The sequence below is a fragment of the Manis javanica genome, chromosome 3 (genome assembly GCF_040802235.1).
Source record: "Manis javanica isolate MJ-LG chromosome 3, MJ_LKY, whole genome shotgun sequence".
Classification (NCBI taxonomy): Eukaryota; Metazoa; Chordata; class Mammalia; order Pholidota; family Manidae; genus Manis; species Manis javanica.
The window spans coordinates 71,211,360-71,232,502 of record NC_133158.1 but is presented as its reverse complement, the minus strand read 5'-3'; the positions used below and the strand labels follow the sequence as shown (position 1 = coordinate 71,232,502).

General features: G+C 35.5%; 2 protein-coding genes across 11 annotated transcripts in view; one reads left to right on the top strand and one right to left on the bottom strand.

The window, feature by feature from the left end:
- Positions 1-3,247, bottom strand: part of CIP2A (cellular inhibitor of PP2A) — a 33,058-nt gene extending 29,811 nt beyond the window's left edge. For all 3 annotated transcript variants that reach the window (XM_017670485.3, XM_017670486.3, XM_073231703.1), the window contains exon 1: positions 3,111-3,247. In XM_017670485.3, coding sequence (XP_017525974.1) covers positions 3,111-3,212 — 102 coding nt within the window. In that variant the 5' untranslated portion in view covers positions 3,213-3,247. The remainder of the gene's footprint in view (positions 1-3,110) is intronic.
- Positions 3,248-3,391: 144 nt separating this feature from the next.
- The window catches only part of DZIP3 (DAZ interacting zinc finger protein 3), a 95,335-nt gene continuing 77,583 nt past the window's right edge, over positions 3,392-21,143 (top strand). Inside the window, exons 1-4 of one of the 8 annotated variants that reach the window (XM_073231699.1) lie at positions 13,934-14,138; positions 14,258-14,374; positions 16,432-16,532; positions 20,130-20,196. In XM_073231699.1, the coding sequence (XP_073087800.1) occupies positions 16,501-16,532; positions 20,130-20,196 (99 nt within the window). In that variant the 5' untranslated portion in view covers positions 13,934-14,138; positions 14,258-14,374; positions 16,432-16,500. The other 7 variants (XM_037017654.2, XM_073231701.1, XM_073231698.1 and 4 more) reach the window with 7 other exon arrangements.

Below are 21,143 nucleotides of genomic sequence, written 5' to 3'. Positions count from 1 at the left end.
CTCCCAGAGACAGTGCCTGAGCCCAGGAGTTACAGATTACAAAGACAGAAGTTAAAAAGAAATTCTAAGTAGCCAGCTCAGGCATAAACAAATTTTATTTTTGCTTATTCCACTTTTTACTCCTCTCTTTTAGTTCTATAAAAGCATCCACCCCCTTAAAAAGATAAAGCGGAGATTGAAAGCCAAACACAGTGGTCACACAGTCATGCCATGTATTTTCAAAACACTTTCTAATGTTATTCATTATTAAGCAGTTTGTTTTTATAAAGATGGAAAAACAGTTACATTAGAGTTAGTTAAATCTTTTCTAAACATTTTTATTTTAAAAAAGTCAAGTCCAAGCAGGCTGTTTAGCATCATTCGAAACTTTCCTTTCTGTATCCCCTTTAGTCCCTCAACCAGATACCAGTTCTTCTAAGGCATTGCTGGTAAGGGAGCTTCAGATTATCTGTACCCAAGGAATATTTTAATATTAAAGTAAAAATCTGTAAGATAGAAAAAATTAGGGTGAAAGGTGAAATTAGACAGAGGTAAAAGATTATTTTAGGGTAAGGAACCTTCAAGTATTGCCCTTTTGCCTACTTACAGAGCTAGCCCTCTAGAAGAATAAGATATTTTCTTCTTTAAACACAATTTTCCTCAGGACTGGACCCATATTTTAACAACCTAAGTACTTTAACATGTAATATTTATTACAAGGTAAAAATTTTAAATTGCTTTACAAATTTTCTTTTTTACTTATAAACATGGAATGTTTTAATGAAATATAATTTATTTTTATAATAATTAATTTGCACTTACTCTGGCCTAAGCATTTTTCTAGGTATACGGTTCCTAAAAACCCTGTAAGGTAGGTGCTGCTTTGCAGATAAATAAACAACACACTGAGACAGCAGCATAACTGGGATTCACTGTTCCTGGATCCATGCTCATAATTATTACATAAGATTAGTGCTATGAAAAAACCATCAAGAATGAGAACTCAACTCTGTCAATCATAAAAAAAATTCAAAGTTCAGGTTCTGCATGGGCTATAAAGAAAAAATACAGAAGTGCAGCAGAAGAGCAGAATGAATAATCTCCTTTCACATTATAACTATTTATCTTCAGTTATTGCTCTCATGAAGTCTGCACAAAGATATTCACCATTAATACAGCCCACCAAAAAACAGTTAAAGCTTAAAAATCTGAAAGCACCAAAGATCAATGTGGATGGGTGACAGCAAAATTCATACACCGCTTAATGGGAGGGTAAAATGTAACTTGCAGAAAACTGTCTGGCAGTTTCAACCATAACTGTACAGAAACTTACCATAAGACTAACAATTTCACTCCCAGGTAAGAGAAATGAGTACATATGTTCACAGAAAAATATATGAAAATGTTCATAACAGACACTTTCAAAATTTCACCCCAAACTGGAAACCCAAATGCCCATCAACAGAATGATATAAGCGGTAGTACATTTACACAATGGAATTCTACAAAGCAAGAAAGAAAAATGAAGTACTGGTTTATGTGTAACACGAACAAATTTCGCAGATTATACTGAGTGGAAGAAGCCAGACACAAAAGTACATACTGTTATGAGTATGTACTTACCTGAACCTTATGAAAATAAACAACTGAAAAACCTTATAGGGGCTGGAAATATTCTATATGATATAGGTGGTAGCTGCTTGAGTGTACATGTTAAAAAAATCAACTATCAAACTCTTAAGATTAATACATGTTATGCTCTGTATCTATGCTAAGTGGCAGAAGGGTTTTCAGGAAATCCCTTGAAGGTCTAGGTATCAAGGAGCCAGTCTCAAAGCTCAAAGTTTTTGAAACCTTCAATTTACCATAACATTGCACTCAGATTAACAATGTACCTGTTTAATGTCAAAGACAAGTAGTGTTTCAGGTTAGTATTTATAATGCTTAACTTCTAATTCTTAAAACTGACATCCCTACTTATTTGTGGCTTCTGGAGTTCACTAGCTCACTGTTCTGTCCTGAGGAGAGAAGGAAAGCCTAGCACTTAACAGCTAATACCTTATTTATTAGGTTAGCAGGGATTTGTTATGATAATGAATGAAAAGAAAATTTACTCAGGAGATGGGGAGCTGAAGTAATAAGGAGCAACACCAATGAAGCTCCAAGAACAGACACATTTAAGGCACTCCAGTTTCACCAAAGGCTGCTGCTGATGTACCATTCACAGTCATCTTCTCTCCATATATTTTGCTAGTCTTTGGTAATTTAGCTTTTCATCATAGGGCTAATACAACAAATAATTAAAAAATTATGTTTAATTCTATGTTAACGAGAAGTTGCAACAGAGAGCTTTAAAATAAGATTTGAATTTAATTTTTTTCTTATTAAACCAAGGTTAATGTTAGTTGGAATTCCATGACTGTGTAACAAATGACAGCAGATTAAGAGCCAAAAAATAGATAGGGTCACAGAAAGCTGTGACAGCAACTTCTCAAAATAAAAAATGTTGTAATACAACTAATAGAAAAATGAAAGCAATTCAGTATTTTAGGACTGGAAAACTGTAAACAATGTGTTTTGGTAAAGAAAATAAGATTATGATTACTAGTAAATGAGACTGCTTACTAACGTAAAGAAAATTGAAACAATGTTGTTCAAGTGTATCATAAATTCAAATAAAAGCAGCAAGCAACAGGATCAGAATGTAAACTGTCTAAAGGACAATGGATCAAACAAATTTTAAATCATCACTCCCATGACAGCCATCCGCTAGAACTGCTGCGCCTTCTGAGAGGGCGCTGAAGCAATGGTGAAAACAAATGACAAGGAAAAGATGCGGCTCCGAGCTTCCCCTTCTGCCAATCCTAGACCCCCGACCTTCGGTCCCACCCTCCCTCCGCCTAGGGTTTTAGGTGGTCACTCACCCCCGCTGAACGCCGAAGGGCTTGGGGCGGGGTAGAACAGGATGGGGATTCTCGCGGACACTCGCTCGCTTTCTTTACCGAGTACAACCGAGCGGACAAGGAGCTATCTTTTCTTTCTCAGGCTGGGGCCGCTACACCCCGGGCGCACTGTAAACCAAGGACTACTACAGGGACGCCCAACGCGCCCCCCACTCCGGAGCCCCTCACCTCCAAGTGTCGCAAAAGCTGGGCTGCATTTGCCTCCGACTTAACGGCTTTATACTGACTGATGGTCAGAAGCAAGGACTTCAAGCAGGCGGTGGAGTCCATCGAGACCCGCTACAACCCCGCCTGGGAGCCGCCAGCACCCTACCAGCTCCTGCAGGCAGCTATCGCCGCGCGCTTTTTTTGATTTTTTTTTGCCCCACCGCTCGCTCCCAGAAGCTTCCGGTTCCGGTCGAGTTCCGGAAGTCCCTAGGCCCCCTGGGGAATTTCTTTTAAGGGAGAGTAGAGGGGAGAAGGGGAGCGGAGAGTTGGAGTGAGGGAGGTCGAGGTGCTCCGTGAAAGGCATTGAGAGCAGTCCTTCCAGAGCTCCCTTATATGAAGAGCCGCGAGGTTTCAGCTTCGAGATCCCGTGAAGTCGAGAAATCTCGCGAGAAAAGAGATTGCGGCTCAACCTGTGAAGGTGTGCCTAGGTGTGAAGGGTTCTTTTAGGTCAGAGCGCTCCGTTTTCCGTTGTTTCTGCGGCCTTCGCTCTGGATGGCCAGTTTTTCCTTTGCGCATCCTCCTCCTGAGAAATGGTCGCTTCCCCTTAGTCTAGACACGGTGAGGAGCTGTGAGGAGAATCTTGGGCTTTATGTTTTGAGGCCTCTCAACTTTATAAGCGGTCATGGGGAGTGATGATTTAAAATTTGTTTGATCTATTGTCCCTTAGGTAGTTTACAGTTTGATCCTGTTGCTTGCTGCCTTTATTTTAACTTATGATACACTTGAACAATACTATTTCAATTTTCTTTACATTAATAAGCAGTCTCATTCCACCCCTTGTACCCAGGAATGTTTGTTTCTCAGAATAAACCTTTGGCCTTTGGGATTCTGTGGCAAGTTAGTCGTGACCTGAACGATAGTCGTTGTCAAAGTTAAGTGAGGAAGCTACCTCGGGGTGACTCCGGGGTCGGGTATTGCTCCGGAGGTTGTTCTCATTAGCGTCACTTTTTGTAAGTGAAAGGGCCTGTTTTTATCTGGCATGATCGATGATCGAAATCTCGGCGTCTATGAAAATGGCACTGTCGTTTGCGGGTTTTAGTCAGAGATGTTATGTATGCATATATAATGAAATGAGTCAATTAGCTGGTTCTGGAGCTTTTGCTTAATGTATGCTAATGTTGAATAAAACTAAAAAACAGTTTGGGGAAAGTTGTAAGACTAGGACACTTGCCTTTTTTTAATCAAGCCGTTTGACAGAAATCCTGTTTTGTCAATTTAAAGAAAGTATTTTTTACTTCACTATAAAGGCAGGCCTTATTTTTATACTAAAAGTCAATCTAAAATTAAGTCAAATCTTAAAATAATCCAGCCAACTGAAATGTACCTGTAAAAGTCATTGGATAATCAACGTATTTATGCATCCATTCATTCATTTGTAAACCATTACTGAGTGTATAATTTGGGCTAGAAGTCGCCAGTTAGTGATAAAGATAATGAGCTCAGTGCCCTCTACTGCGAAGGAATTGTCTGATGAGGGAAATGTACTAAATACACAGTACATACAGACTTCGCTTAAATTAGAGGCACCATGGTAAGGAGTCGAGCCAGGCTGTCTGCTTACAAATTCTAGCTCTGCCCTTTACTATGTGACCATAAGGAACATTCTTACTGTTTCAGGGTCTTCTTCATAAGGTAGAATCTGGCTGGCAGTAGTATCTGTTTCATAAAACAAATTGAATAAGTAAATTCATTGAGAGCCTACAGTGGGCTGGGTACTTGTCTAGGCACTAGGGATTCAGTGAATAAAACAAAAATCCTACTGTCGTGGAAATTACATTCTGGTAGGGAAAGAAGATCAAATACAAGATTATAAGGAAAGTGAGATGGAGGGAAAAAAGCAGAATTATTTCTCCCGACTAATGATAGTTGAGAAAGAAGGGAAATAGGAGGGCCAGATAGAGAAAGTAGTATTTGAGAAAATACTTGAAGGAGTTGGAAAAGAGAGCTGTGTCCTCTAGGGGAACAGGTCTGAATTAGCATATCAATATGTGTCAGCAAGAAGGCCGTTATGGCTGTAGTAGTGTGAGTGAGGGTGAGATGTCATCAGGTGGTGTAGTCTTAAAAAATGAGTTAATCAACCTAAAGAATTTAGAACAGTTGCCTGGCATAGTAGTTTTCAGCAAGTGTTAGTTACCTCTTAGTTCATTGGCAAATGCAGTGATAACAGTTTGGTAGTGTTAGACTTCTCACTAATAATGACAAGCATGTCATTACCATACCTATTCTGAGCCAAGGGAACAGGGTCAAAACAGCTTGCTGTAAGTGGCATCTTTCGTTGAAATCTTATATTTTTAACTTAAGCAGTCATATAGATTTTACATTCTTTTCTGTAACATAAAATAATGTCTCAATTTTCACCAAAAATTAATATTGTAAATTTAGTAGAATGTACCATGATGGTAGCTGTAAGAAGCCTTGTCTTTAGTTAGAATACTTGCATATTCTAATATGAGAAACACAGAGCTGTATTTTAAGCCCCAAAAAGGAGGAATAGGAGAGGAGGAGATGAAGCTGGGTTGAGCTTGAATTCAGTGGTGATCTTTGGTTTTAAACTGGGCCTGATCTAATTAGGTTTGTATTTAGATGGATTATCTTGGCAGCTGGATGGGCTATGATTCTGAGGAGGTTAAGGCTGGAAGGAGAGAATGTTTAATTTGCAGGAGTCTTTCCAAAGGATAACCAGGGTAATTGAAGTGGAGAAAGCAGAGAGATGACAAGTTTGAAAAACATGTATGAGTTGAAATAGGCAGACTTAGTGACTCATTTCAGATATCAGGAGTGAGGAGAGGGATGAAACTAGAAGGAATTCCAAGTTTCTAGTTTGAATGATAGAGAAGGTACAGATACTGCTGAGGCAGTTCAAGAGAGTATTCCAGTTGTATTTTTATGTTCAGTGAAGCTATGTAATTTATCATTCAGTTTTCTACCATTCTCATTTAGTTTATACCTGCATGTTATGTAATTTTTGTTACTGTGAGTAGGTACTCTTTTTCCCATAACTTTGTAACTTGTTATTGCTATTGTAAAAAAAGATACTCATTTTTGGTACATCTATTATCCAGCCTACTGACTAAAATCTCTTATTCTAATAGAGTTTTGCTTATTCTCTTAGACTTTATAGGTAACATTTGCAAATAATAATTTCATCACTTCCAATATTTGTTGTCTTACTTTATTTCATTAGTGTAATCTCTAAAATATGGAATGGTTATGGTCGTAGTCAACATCTTTGTCTTATTACCTAATGGGAATGACCAGTAATTTAGCCCTTAGTATAATTTGTGCTATTGGCTTGTGATAGTCTTTAAAATGTTTAGGAGATTCCCCTTTATACCTGTTTTATTTAAGGATTTACCAAAATGTCTGCTAAAAAAGTATTGAATGTTTACATTTATCTATCTTATTTTCCACTTTAAAATGATAATGCAGTGGATTTTGTTGCTTTTCTGTTTTGGAATAATAACACTTGCCATGTGCCAAGCACTGTTCTAAAAACTTTATACTTTACTATTTATCGTTTTAACAACTGCATTCTTTATACTATTATGATCTCCATTTTACAGACAAAAAAACTAAGAGAGAGGTGAAACAATTTGCCCAAGGTCACCTATGTATTAGTAACAAATCTTATATTTGCTATGGTGCAATATTTTATTCAGGATTTTGTATCTATATTCATGAGAATTTTCAATAATTTTTTCTTTATTTACTCTTGGAATTTGAGTATATGTTACTTTTGAAAAATGAATTGGAAGTTTCCCTATTTTTTTCTGTGCTGTAGAATAATAGGAATCATCTGATCCTTGTAGGTTGTATACAATTGGCCTATAAAAATAAAGCTTGATAGCTTCTTTAGTGGTAGATATTTAGACATTATTTAAATTTGCAATAGGTTATAGAACTGATAATTTTTTCTACCCTTCTTGAGTTAATTTTTGAAATAGAAAATTTTACAATATCAACTCTTTTAAAATTTATTGATGTAAAGTTGCATCAGTATTTCAGTGCTTCTTTAAATTTGTTTGTAGTTTTAAATTCTTTTTTCATTCTAATGTTACCTATTTTTTCTCTTAGTTGAGCATTCCAGGGGTTTGTCTATTTTATCCAACTTTTTAAGAATGAACTTTCGTCTTCTTCTTGTTTTTCTTATTTTTTCAGAATCACTGATTTTATATTTTTATTCCATCCATATACATATAGTTTTCTTTGTTCTTTTGAGAGGTTTTTCTTTTTTTAAGTTGAAGACTTGGTGTATTTCCAGACTATGTTTTTTTTTTAATAAAGAACATTTACCTTATGCCAAAAATGTAAAAAGACAGTAAAGTGAACATTGGCATTTCACTTAACAACAATAATTGTTTAATAATTTTTAATCAGGTAAAATATTTTTAAATGCTAATACCTGTTCATTCTCAAATTGCTTAGAGTTTGTTGGGCAAATAGACAAACCAGAATAAGTGCTATTTAAGAGAAATAGAAAATAGAAAATGCTCATTCATTCACCCATCATATTTTTAATGAGTGCTTGAATTGTAGGTACCTTCAACTAGGTTCTGGGATTTCAGTAGTGAATCAAATAGGTAAAAAATTTGTACCTAACTAGAGCTTTTTATTTAATAGCGGATATAGACAATAAAGACATGTAAGTGAAAGATACGAATGTTAACAGTAGGTGTTATGGAGGAAAAGAAAGAGAAGTATCAGTCAGGATGGGATGTTACAATTTTAGATAGGGTGGAATATTTGATCAGTATTTGATGCATAACACATCACCTCAAAACTCACCTAAAAGATTACTGGAGAATTAGAAAACCAAATAATCAGTATATTTTGTTCATTTGTAACATAGCTAATAACAAAATAATGGTACAACTTGTTATTTGAATCCAACCTGGTGACCCTAGCCATTTTTGTTTACTTGGAACTATCTAACATATGAGAAATAAGGACTTGCTGAGTGCTAGAGCCACAGAACATCTACTTTACTACTTCAAATCTGTGAGCATTTAGTTCTTGCTAATAGGTCTGTGGGTTGCCTGTAGTTAACCTGATCCAGGCTTGACTTGGCTGGCTGGCTCTGCTTCGGCCATTTTGGGGGGAGGGGAAGATACCTAGAGTTCATTTTTAGTTTCATTACATGTCTATTAGACATCCAGGAGATGTTGAGTGAACTGTTGAATATATTATTTGTCATTAAGGGGAAAGGTCAAGGCAGGACATAAAAATATAAGGCCTTGAGACTACATAATACAGGGTGAGTATGGTTAGAAAAGACAGAATCCTAGGTATTTAAGTACTTAGAAGCTTGAAAGATGTGGAGGAACCAAGAAAGAACAATAAGTAGATGTCAGAGGTCAGAGGCTCTGGATTCTATCATTGTCTGCAGTAATCAGTTTTACTTGTAGCATATGGGCTGCTCTTGACTTCTAAAGAAGTACTCTAGATTGGCAGGAAAGGCAATGTTAAGCTACACATAGGTTCCCTCTTTAATTCTGGCTTTAGAGACTTTGAGGTGTGGGGAAGGATGCATGGCTTCATTCTTTAAATCAATATTGAGTACGCAAAGTGTGCCAGATGCTGTTCAGGCACTGGGGACTTAGCAGAGGGATTTAAAAAAAAGAAAATTTCCTGACTTTGTGAATCTTCCATTCTAGTAGGGACATGAAGCCAAATCTAAATTTGGAGATTATTCAGTAGGCATAAACAGCAGGTGGAACAAAGTTCCATTGACTCAGGTTCCAAAGATGTAAGGCAAAGAAATCCAGTGGTAGAAAATTGGTAGAGGTATAGCTTGGGGTTATTTGGATAACATGTCCCCACTATGGCTAAACAATTCAAAACTAAATATTAAATTGTTTTTATCCTTTATACAGAGTCAGAAAATGAAGTCTGTACAATTAATACCAACTCTGATTTTTCAGAGATATTACCTTTTTCAGAAAGACATACCTTTGCAAGAAGGGTTTAGTTGAGAAGGCAGATCAACCTTTTGGTTGTGAAGTTTCTTTTTATATAAAATTAATGGGGTCTATAAATTTTGATTTCATTGAAATAAGATTAATTTTCATCAGCTCCTATGTGCTGAGTGCCGGGCTATCTACCTATTAGATAACAAAAATTATACCTAAATAACAAAAATTATTCTCTCTTTACAATGATTCTTCTTCCTGTTTACTTTTCCAACTATCAAGGATTAAAATTCAGCCAATTTCTAAATGATTTGCCAAACCATAAAATTAACTGTCTTACTTTTCAAATGATTCCTGATATTTTTTTCCTATACATTTCACAGAATTTAACTCTAGACTAAGAGTTCACAGTTTGGATCATTTGGATAAGTATTTTTCCCCCATTTTCACATATAATTTCATATCATGGAATCAGAAAGCTTTTTTTTTTTTTTCTGAGTCAAATTTTGTGAAGCTGAAAGTGATGATTTTAAGGTACAGTAAATTATTTTTAATTATAGCTAGTTATTGAAGGCCTACTTTGGGCAAAGTCCTTTGCATATCTGTTTTTAAAATTTCTGGTCTTCGAGAAAATAGGTATTATCAAGTAATGAAATGAGTAGACATCTGTTTCCTGAATTAAAATGTAAAGCTGTTTTATAAGACAGTGGTTCCAAAATGGAGTATGCATGCCTTGGGATATATGAAACTCTACTGGGATATGGGAACAGATATTAGAACGTTTAATTCATTTTAATCTCATTTTTAAATTTTATATTGTAGTAATACCTGCATTAATTCATAAGTGAATTGCTATTCAAATATTTTCAGTGTATTCTCAGATTTATTGCTTGAGAGAGATGTGATCAGAAAATCTGGAGACTTCTTCAAAATCTCTAGTCTTATCAGAGCATTTAGACAGGCATTAATTATTATTCATCTCACTACGACATATAGTATCTGGCATTGTTCTGAACTGTTTTATTGAACAAATGGATTCTTTTAGCAAAAAAAAAAGAAGAAAAAGAAAAAATGTGAATAGTATACTATAAAATATTAAGATGATATTATTATCTTTATAATATCACTTACTAACCAATAAGATCATGTAAATAGTTGTTTTTGAGTGTTTGTCTTTGTGCATATTATTTAGTTCAGCTCATAATTGTACACTAAGCTTATATAAAGTCAGATATCAGACAATGAAACATAGTAGAAAGAATATGTAATTTGCAATTGGTGAAACTTGGGTGTGATTTTCTGCCCAAGGAATCTTATTGACTTATTAGCTATGTAAACTCTGTGGGAGTCTTAGTTTCTTACTTTTTAAAATTGATTACAGTAATGTTTATCTTTCTGAGTTGTGTAGAGATCAGATGTGTAGTTCACGTACATAGGTAGATAACCAGGCACTCAGCACATAGGAGCTGATGAAAATTAATCTTATTTCAATGAAACAAAAATTAATAGATCCCATTAATTTTATGTGAAAGGAAACTTCACAACCAAAAGGTTGATCTGCCTTCTCAACTAAACCCTTCTTGCAAATGTATGCCTTTCTGAAATAAAGAGCAGCAGCCAGTTTTCTTATATGGGTAGATTAAGTTGGATTTGGGTATTACGAGTTTTGTCATTGGTGGTGAGGGAGTCAGGTACACTCCATTCCCTGCTTGATTATCATTGCTACATGTGTCATGTCTTAACATTGTTTTGTTTCTTTTTCATTACTATCTAACAACTGTAATGATAACATAATATTTTTAAATGAAAATGTTCCACTTCTGGAGAATTTGCTTATGGGTAACATAAACTTCTAATGGTTACTGACTACATTTCTGGGCAGCGTTGTTTTGGCAGTGCTACCTGTAAATAACCTAAAACTTACGGGTGTTTTAATATCTGGTTGAGTTTTTTTCAGGCAAATCTTAACCTGTGCCTTTTCATTGTGGCTATATTCTAAATATTCAAAACAAATAACAAATAATATGTAATCTGTAGGTTTGCTGTATAAGTCCAGAAATAACTGGGTAGATCTGAAGAGATTTAAAAACCTGCTTCTGATAAGATGTTAATTTTGGCAAGGATGTTTTCTTATATGGGCAGATTTATAAGGGGTAGCACTGGGTATAGGTTGAGGGTTCCTGCTTCCTGGTGTAAGCTTCTAGACAGTGCTTACAGTGATCTTTGTAAAATGGCAAGAGCTTATATGGACAGTGAATATCCAGATATTTTAAGGAAGAAAGTATCTTCAGTTTCTGACAACTTTTGTAAAGATTTTCCAACCACCATCAATCAGTCCTGGAGTTTGCCTAAGAAAACTGTATATTTTTTTTCTTTAGAAGAAAATATGTTTTGGCCACCTGTGTCTAGGTATATTTACTTTGTGGCTTTGCCAAGAAGTTAAAGATGTATACAAAAATGAAAAAACTTACTGGAGAATTAGAAAACCAAATAATCAGTGTATTATTTCATTTGTAACATAGCTAATAACAAAATAATGGTACAGCTTGTTATTTGAATCTAACCTGATGACCCTAACCATTTTTTGTCTACCTGGAGCTATCTAACATGAGAAATAAGGACTTGCAGAGTGCTAGAACCACAGAACACCTACCTGCTTTACTATTTTAAAAGCCACCAAGAATGGCTGTTGCTGCTCATCTCACAGACATTATCAGATCAATAATAGTTAAAATTTTGGTTCCAAGTAACCCCCATCACAGTGTCTTAACTTATTTCTAGAAAGTGTCCTCTTCATATTCTTTTAAGCCTTGAAGTGGTAATACTTAATATGTAGCCAGAACATCTCACATCTCAGCTTTAAGGAGTTTTTTGAAATTCTTTTGGTAAAGTCTTACAGAAGTGATAATAAACACTATCAGAGTTTGCCTTGCCATAGACTCATGGATTTTTGTAGTACACACAATTCAATGTTTACTAAATCCAGCTTTTTAAAATAGTTATCAAAATTTTGCCAAGTTCATGTTCAAGGTTGTTTATTGCAGAATTATTAATAATAGTAAAAAGAAAGGAAGGAAGGGAGGGAGGGAGGGAGATAGGAAGGAAGGAAGGACAATTGGAGACAATTGAAGTATTTAACGGTCCTCTCGCAAAATGCTACATTTATACAACGGCATATCATGAAGTTTAAAGAATATGGCAGATGTATATATGCCGATGTGAAAAATACAAGGTGTCAAAATGTATATTTGTGCCATCTGAGCTATATATTTGAAAAATAACGTGTTTTTTGTTTCAGTTCTTAAGCTCATTATTACCACTCCTTTCTGTATAGTAGCATTTCTCCATCAAGGTAGAGAATTGGAAGAAAAGAACTAATTTTGCTGCAAGTTTAAACAAAATTAGATGGTGGTGGTGGTGATGATAGGAACATGTATATAGTACCCACAGTATGTTAGTACTGTTCTATTACATGCTTTATAAACATTTATTTCAACAACCATGTGAAGCAGCTACCATCTTAATCCCCATTTTACAGATGAGGAAACTAAGGCACAGAGATGTTAATTAATTACATGCAAGGTTGCACAGTTATTGTGTGTCAGAGCAGGCCTATATACCTTTGCAGACTATTCTGTGTTCCTTACTATTACTGACATGCAACCTCTATTTTTGATGTTGATAGAAATCTAAGTGAAATACTTTATATCATTTCTCTTTCTTGTAAACAACTTGTTTATGTTTGTACATGCCACATAATGTCAGGATGGTCTTTTCTTTAGAACAATCTGTTACATGTTTGCTTAATTAACTTTGCATTTTAACTAATTAATTTTGTTAGGTGGTTATTAACTGGTGCAGTCTTGTCCACAGAGCGACATTTGGCAATGTTTGGAGACATTTTTGTTTGTCACAGTGGAACTGGGGTGAGAGACAGTTGCCATTGGCATCTGTTGGGCAGAGGCCAGGGATGCTGATAAGCATCCTGAAAATGCATAGGCCAACTTCCGGTAACAAAGATTTATCCAGTCTCAAATGTAAGTAGTGCCAAGATTGAAGTCCTGATTTAGTGGGCAGAAGAAAAGTTCTCAATTTACTGAACTCCTCTCCTGACTAATAATATCAAGCATACTATTTTGTTTTCAAGCTAATAGCATTAAGAAAAACGAGCTTTGTTTTCACTGTTTTTTAATACTGATAATCATTTTTTTCCCTTCACCATCTGTAATCTGGAAGTGCCAGAGCGCACAAGGATAGCAGATTCATAGGGTATCTGCCCACACATTGAAATGTGAACTTGTTGGCCAATTAGAGCCTTTAACTTGGTCAGGGGATTTAAGATGAGCATTTGAGTGGATTTTAAAACGCATGTATTATTTAGGGAAGTGAATGGAGTGCTACAAGGTAAATGTTTAAATGAATGATTTAAGTATTGTATACAAAAGCTGCATCTGCTTTCTCTGAATGAGCACAGCTTTAAAAACGGGGGAAAAGCCTTTATAATTAAAAGAAAGTTTGTTAAAATTTCAGTAGATAAGAGGGAAAGTGGGCGCTCGGAGCTCAGCTAGAAGGAGCATTAAGAAGGGCAGTTTATTGTCAAGATAATGAGTGGCAATACCTTATTTATTAACCAGTAGAGCAACATGCAGATAAAGTCATTTTGGTTGGCAGATAAGGTGTGCTGTAAATTGACACAACTTCAGAGACGTCTTTCCTACAAAAGAGCAGTGTCTCAGTTCCGGGAAGGCAGAGTAAATTCTTAGTTTCCTGCTGACAGGGTAACTATTGAAATGCATACTCCCGGAGATACGAGATCCACTTTCTCTCAGGCTAACCCTCATTTGAAAGGTTTCCCTCGGCCCCAGAACGGTGAGAGCCTCTGGGTTACGCCCGAGGCGCAGCGGCGGCGCCCCGGCGGGCTGGTTGCTAGGCGCCTGCGCCCCTTTCCCGGCCGCGGCTGTAAAGTGGCCCGTGTGCGGCCGCGGTGGGTCGGCCTCGCGCGCGTCTCCGCCCCACGCCCGGGAAATGGTGGGGCCGAGGATATTCCCGCTGGAAGCCTTCCGTCACGGACTCATCTCAGGTTGTATTTGTAAGCGAGCTGAAAAGGAAGCCCATTAGCCTTTCTTAAGCCTTAATTCAGGATCCAAATATCCTCTGATTATTATGGTTAATTAACATCATACCCTTTTCTTTTTCAAGCTGAAACACTTGCGTTTAACAGAGGCCTTCCATCTCTACCTTGCTGCCAGAGGATTTTCCTCCCTTCTTTTCAGCCTCGCTGTAATCTGACGGAAGGAGAGTTTATTAGAGGCGGAGGTAGCTATATGTCTGAGCTATTCTGGAAGTGACAGGATTGTTTTGTTTAGAAAGGGCGTATGTTTATATGCTCTGACTGAAATAATGCCTGTTACTTTTTATTAAGATAACCGGGGAGGTTATAGAAACCATAGAAGAAAAACAGTTTGATCAAAATCCTAAAATTCAAAAGGCTGTGGCCTTTTCTATACAGCTTTATTAAAAAGACAAAGCAGATCTGATCTAGTGTGGATAACAAGGTTTAACCAACTTCTACTTCATGATAAGCTTTATCATGTCATCGGTATTAGAACAAAGAATGCGAATTTAAAAAGGCAAATGACTTGCTGAGTTTTTAAAAATAAAAGTAAAAGTATAATTTCCCAGGAGGACTGGGTTCTGCATAGCTGAGTAATACCAACTGCGATAAGTATTTTGTTAGGAAGGAGCAAAAAACTAAGAGGTGTTAGAAAGCTCTTTTTTTTAGGTGGAGAAGTATGCGTGTGTCTTTGCCTTTGTGTTTTGATTAGGAAGTAGTGGTTAGTACTGAATTGTTGGAGAATTACCTTGGTCCCTCAAAACTTATCTGTGTAACTTAGAGCTTGTGTAAGTTAAATAAGATAGCATCATAATTAGGAATACTAGTTTTCAGATGATTCCTCAGGACTCCTTTTAGCCAGTTTAGTTTGCTCCTCTTCCATTACGCTTACTCAAGACAGAATATTCAAACCTTAAGGTTCAGAAGGGCTCAGGTCCTTTAGTTACTTCTGTGTGTGGTGAACTTCTTTTCCAACATTATGTAAAACAATGTTTCTTTGAGTAAATAAATCTGAACTCTTAAAAAGGGACTTATAAATTATGTTGTGGAACATGTTTTCTCAGTTTGGGGATTACCTATGCTGAATTGCATTTTAGTAATGGGCCTCCAAAAGCATTACTGATTTAATTTATGGGTACATATTAAATATGCCACTAGGGAAACTGGCCACCCAGTTACTAGGATGAGTAAGTGGTCCAGAGGCAACAATGAGAAACTTTATCCAGTCTTATGCTTGGCAGCAAGACATTCCAGATCTGTTTTATTTGTATCTTTGCTGCCACTTTGTTCTGTTTTTCCTCACCATTTCTTTCTTTGTCCTAAAGCAATGAGCCACAGTTTGTTTCATATATGTTTGCTCTCATACTTCCTGGGCTTATATACAGTGAGTCAGAATGGGAAGTCAGCTCAGCAGAGGTCAGTGGAGCCTAGAGGCTTGAACTCTCAGTAAAAGAGATTGAATAGGACTAACTTTTGAAGGGTTGTCCTTGGAATAAATGGAGAGATATGTATAGGAGACATACTAATGATACTCTATTCCCACTTTTGTTTTCATTTGTGTTGTCTCACAATTTTTTTTTCTTTCAGGAAACATTCACATTGATATTTGAACCAGAGAGTATGCAAAAGTTTTTCACATTCCCTCTCTGCTATTTTATGGAGTTACAGGATAATACAATTTTGGGGAAAAGTGGCTAATTGTTACCTGTAGACTAAAAGAAAACAAAACAGTGCTCTCAAGATTTTGTTAAACAGAAACTGATATACCTCTATGGAGAATAAATCACTACAAACCTATTGGGAAGCAATTTAGCAATATGCACGAAGAGGCTTAGCATATCTATATCTTTTGACCTGGGAATTACAATGAGAACTTAGTATAAGGAAATAATCATAAACGTAGAAAAGGCTAATGGACAGTGGAGTTTATCACAAAACTATTTATAATGAAAAAATGGGAAACAGTCTAAATGTTCAACTGTAAAGAAATGGTCAAGGAACCACAACCAACTGTTGTGTGTAGCCATTGCTAATATATACTAGGAGTATAAAATAACATGAGTGATGCTTTTGATATAGTATTCAGTAGTGTAGAGCATTGTTGATTCTGTAGAGCAGTGAGATTTGAATGGTCAAACTGTGATTTTCATTTTCTTTTATAGCAGTCTTAAAATTTTCTTTAATGGTCATGTACTATTTTTATAGTGAGGAGAAAGAATACAATCCTACATTCCCACTAAAAATATTACTTGCCTTACAGCTTTAAACATCAGAGGTAAAACTTACTCTGAAGCATTAGAATAAGACTTGCAAAAGAACATTGTGCAGCATGGATTCTCTACCAGAAGAATTTTTTGTGAGGTAAGGGATGGGTTAACAAAAATGAGTCTCATATGTTGCATTGCAAATACACACGATTTGTCTTTTCCATGCAATGTTGGGAAGTTAGTGTGAATGAGATACCCTTATGCTTCAAGACAACTTTGCAACTTCAACTAGTGGGAAATTCAGACTGGGTGAATCTAATTTTAGAAAATTTTTCTGAGGACCACATCCTGGTTAAAGAGCTAAAAATTGAAAAGTGTACCACAGCTTGCCACATCAGGGGTATTCTCACCAAAAGTAATGTTTTATTTATCATTTAACAAGTACTTAAATAGATTTACTCTTTGCCAGGCATTGTTTTAAATGTTATTACAAATGTTAACTTAGGCAAACCTCCTATCAGTTCTATGAGGCGGATCCTGTTATTCCCATTTTATAGAAGGTAGCCTAAGCACAACATGAAGACTATTGAATGATTCAAATGGGCCCAGACCAAATGTCAATCTATGCCCCCCAACTAGGGCAAGTTCAGCTTGCCTATGCCTCTACCATATAACACTAAACAGCAGGTTAGTAATAGAGATCTCCCTCCTGCCTTGAACTGTCTCATATAATAAATAGTGTGATCTATTAATTAATTTTACAAGCACTTATTGACTTCCTCGATGCTTAGGGAAGACTAAAACATAATTATGTACTTAGAACTATAGCATAGTAGGAAGATATTTAAAAAGTTATACCTCTAGGCAAAATGCATGCATAAGTGTTATATTAGAGATGCTGTGGCTGTATATAGAGTGGAACAAGAATTATTGATGGGTTGAATGGGTTTTCGCAAGGTGACATTTGAACTGAGCTATAAAGGATAAGCATTTTGATGGCTGTAGAAATGGGAGGGTGAGTGGTCATTTGGCTGAGGAAATAGCAAGAAAAAGTACTTAAGATAAATTATTGGGGAGGATTGCAACAGTTTGCAAGGAGTTTGTCTTTATTTTGTGCAGAGCCATTGACATTTTAATAAGAGAAAGGAAAATTTACACTATTTTGGAAAGACTCCATCTGCTGAGAGTGGGAAAGATAGGATGACAAGATATGGCACTTGTAATCAGGAAAAAGCTGATGAAGGCTTGTACTGGTAGGAATAGAAAACAGTAAGAACAGTGATTTATAGAACTAGAATACACAGAATTCTATGATTATTTAAATATAAGTAAAGGGGCAAAAGAGAAATAGGGATGGCTGAAAGGTTTCTAATGACCAGAAGGAAGCAGTGTTGTTAGCTAACATGGGGATCAAAAAAGGAGACAAGTTTAATGTGTGTGTGAAAAAGAGAGGTCAGATAATGAGTTGAGTTTTGGACATGAGATTGAGTTGCTGCTAAGAGATCCTTGTGGAAGTTGTCTAGTAGATTGTTGAAAATATGGCATCAAGGAACAACTAAAGCTAGAGATACAGATTTGGAAATCATTAGAATGGGGTACTAATTGAATTCATGAGAGTTTGCTCACTTATTTGTTTTTATATTCATTCATTCAATAAATATTTGAATGCCTACTTTAAGTCAGATGTTGGGATAGATACTTGGAGGTGAAGTAGTAAATAAGAAGGGCCTGATGCCTATCTTCTTAAAGTGTTTATACAGGGGCATAAATGGGATAGATATAAGTAGAAAAGTAGTAAGAAAAAGGATAACAATGGAACATTACTATATATACTATGTATATTTCAGGATATATTGTTATAGTAAAACTTCAGGTTCTCCCAGCAGCAAAACAAAATATACAGGTGGTAAAAGCAGACTACCAAAAGAAAAATATAGTCTTGTATCTAGTTTTAGTTTTGCTACTTTCTAGGTATATAACTTATAAGAAGTTATGTAATCTCTCTGGACATCAGTTTACCCATCTATAAAGTAAAGTGGCTGCTATGTATGACTGCTGATGTTGCTTCCTATGCTAATATGCCAGAAGCATGGTTTGATAGAGTTAATGTATATAGTTATATATTAAAAGTTATTAAGATAAATGAAAAAGATGAATGAGAGGAAGAGGGATAACTAGTGGTACAAACTGAGAAGTGGATGGCTAGGAGAGCTAAGAGGAGAACCAGCAGCAGCAAAGAATTCAGGTTTTCAAGGAGGGTTGGAGGGTATAATGGACAATATTAAATGATGAAGAAAGGCCATGTAGAATGAAGAGCTAAGACAAAGCTATTGAAATAGAAAATAGGATTTAGTTAGTAATCTTTAATAGAGCTATTTTAATGTTGGGGAGGAATGGAGATTAGTTAAGTTTACACATCAAAATTTGTTATAAAACCTATGGAAAACATAGCAGCTCACATCCAACACTTTTGAATAATCAGCTCTGAAGTAGGGTTTGGATATCTGGATGTTTCAGAAGCTTCACAAGTGATTTTAAAATGCATCTGAGACTGAAACTACTTGGTTAAGGGGTAAATAAATGATCATGAAATGGAGCTAGCAAGGACGATATACATTTGAGAACATTTTGTACTCTTTCTCAAAGTTGAGAGGCTTCAGAATACTGCTGCAATATTTTTCATTCCTTGGTAATATAAGGAAGTTCTTTGTGTTTCTTTTTGGAGTGGGGCTTAGAAGTGGAGGAAAAGACAGTTTACAGGTTTTTCTTTACTGTGACATCTTAAAGAGCACTTAGAGTCATCTTGTCAAATAGTGTTTGCATGTATAAATCATCTTGTTGAAACTTTCGCTGTGTGGATAATACTATACTGTTTATCTGCCCCAATATCTCCTGACAAATCAGCACATAGTAGATGATAAATAATTGTCAAATGAGACATAAGTGTGAAGTAAAATAGGATACTATTTAAAAGGTACAGTTCTGAGTAAATCAATTGATATGTTTCTCACCTCAGTTTTATCTCTGTTAGTGCATAGAAATAAGAGAATTTATATATGATCCTATGTTACGGTTCTTATAGATTCTGTGTCATGGTTCTGTATGTAGGCAAAAGCAATTTTATAAATGATTTTTCAGTTCATGATATAACACTGTGTATGTCCACATTTTGAGCCAATGCCAAAAGCAAAACTTGTCAAGTTATTCCACTTTACAAAAACAGTTAATAATTTCTAAATAATCTGCCTCAATTTTAAAATATCATTTTGGAAAATTAGACAATTGTAAGATCAGGAACCTGAAACAAAAAATAGAGTGATCTACATCTATATAAGATGGATTCTTTCCAAACCTTTATTATCTTCATGAACATTCACATAGATAACACACAAAATAAAACAGCCTTTTCAAGAACCTTTTTTCTTTACATGGAAACAGTGCTATAAAGTTAACTTTTTCCCATTATTTTGGTCTGTTGCGTATTTGTTAAAGATGAAAAATTTTTTTATATCATCTTTCTATTTTGTTTCCCACCATCCAGCATCCTGTAAAACCATAGCATAAATAGCTTTTCTTTGACTGAAGTCCCTAAAGAGGCATGACACCTGCCACCATTGTAGGTCTTTGCTACACAGTGTTTACAATTCTGAAACTTTCAGACAGAAATTCACTTGTTCTTTACTACAACTATTTAATTGTGTTCTTGGTAAGGAGATGCACTAACTAGACCTTTCTTTTTTATTTAAAGTAGAGATCCTCTTGAAGAACAGTCTAAGGAGGAAATCAAGAATAAGGTAGAAAAATCAGCTAATCAACTGGTAAGAGAAGATTTAATTTTCATTAACTGTAACTAAGTTAATAATGACTAATTTCTTTGAGAATGTAGTGGTAAATCTAGTCAGTCTATCTGTTAAAAATTTTGGGGTGAGTCCGCTTTCCCACCTTAGTAATTAAATCTTTATTTAATAATTGATACTTGTGTCTCAAAGTTATCATTCCAAGAACCAGTCCACATTGTAAGTTAAAATTAGTAGATGATTGAGTTGATTTGCCCAGAAACATCCCAACAGTTTTATGAAATCCCATTTTTATCTTTTAAAAGTGAAATCCAAACAAATGAAAACTGTGTACATGCAAACACACAACTAATTTTATTTAGTAAGAAATTTCACCGAGTTCCTGAAGTTCATTCTCTTCCCTGTTTTTATCACCTTTACTGTTAGCACTTCAAGTTTTAAACGGAAGAATAACTGAAATACACATTAATCTAGGATTTTTATTGCCAGTGACAATGTATTTTATGGTAAATTAAAATACAGACACATACACACACATTTGACTATCACATGTGCTTTTATTTATTAAAGAGTGGATGAAGAGCTCTTTGTTATGCTCATGATGGTGTAGTTTTTACCTTCCACATAGTTTTATGAAAGTATTATATTGCTAATAAAGTTTATAAAGGTTATCCAGTAATTTAGGTGGAAATATATAGACATAAAGTGACCATAGTATTCATCTGCATGAGATTATCACTGTAAACTGTTGCAGAGAAAATAGAATATGTATAAATGTAAATAGGGATGTACACTTGAACCAGGGGGATTAAATCCAGAGAAGATATTAATAAATAGAGATTTGGGAATACAGAAGGGCAAGAGAGGTGGAAACTTTGACCTGAATTTGGTGTAGATGCTCACTCAATTTTCCAAAAATGGATTGAGCATCAAATATTGTGACAACTGACTTAAAAACTTAAAATTAT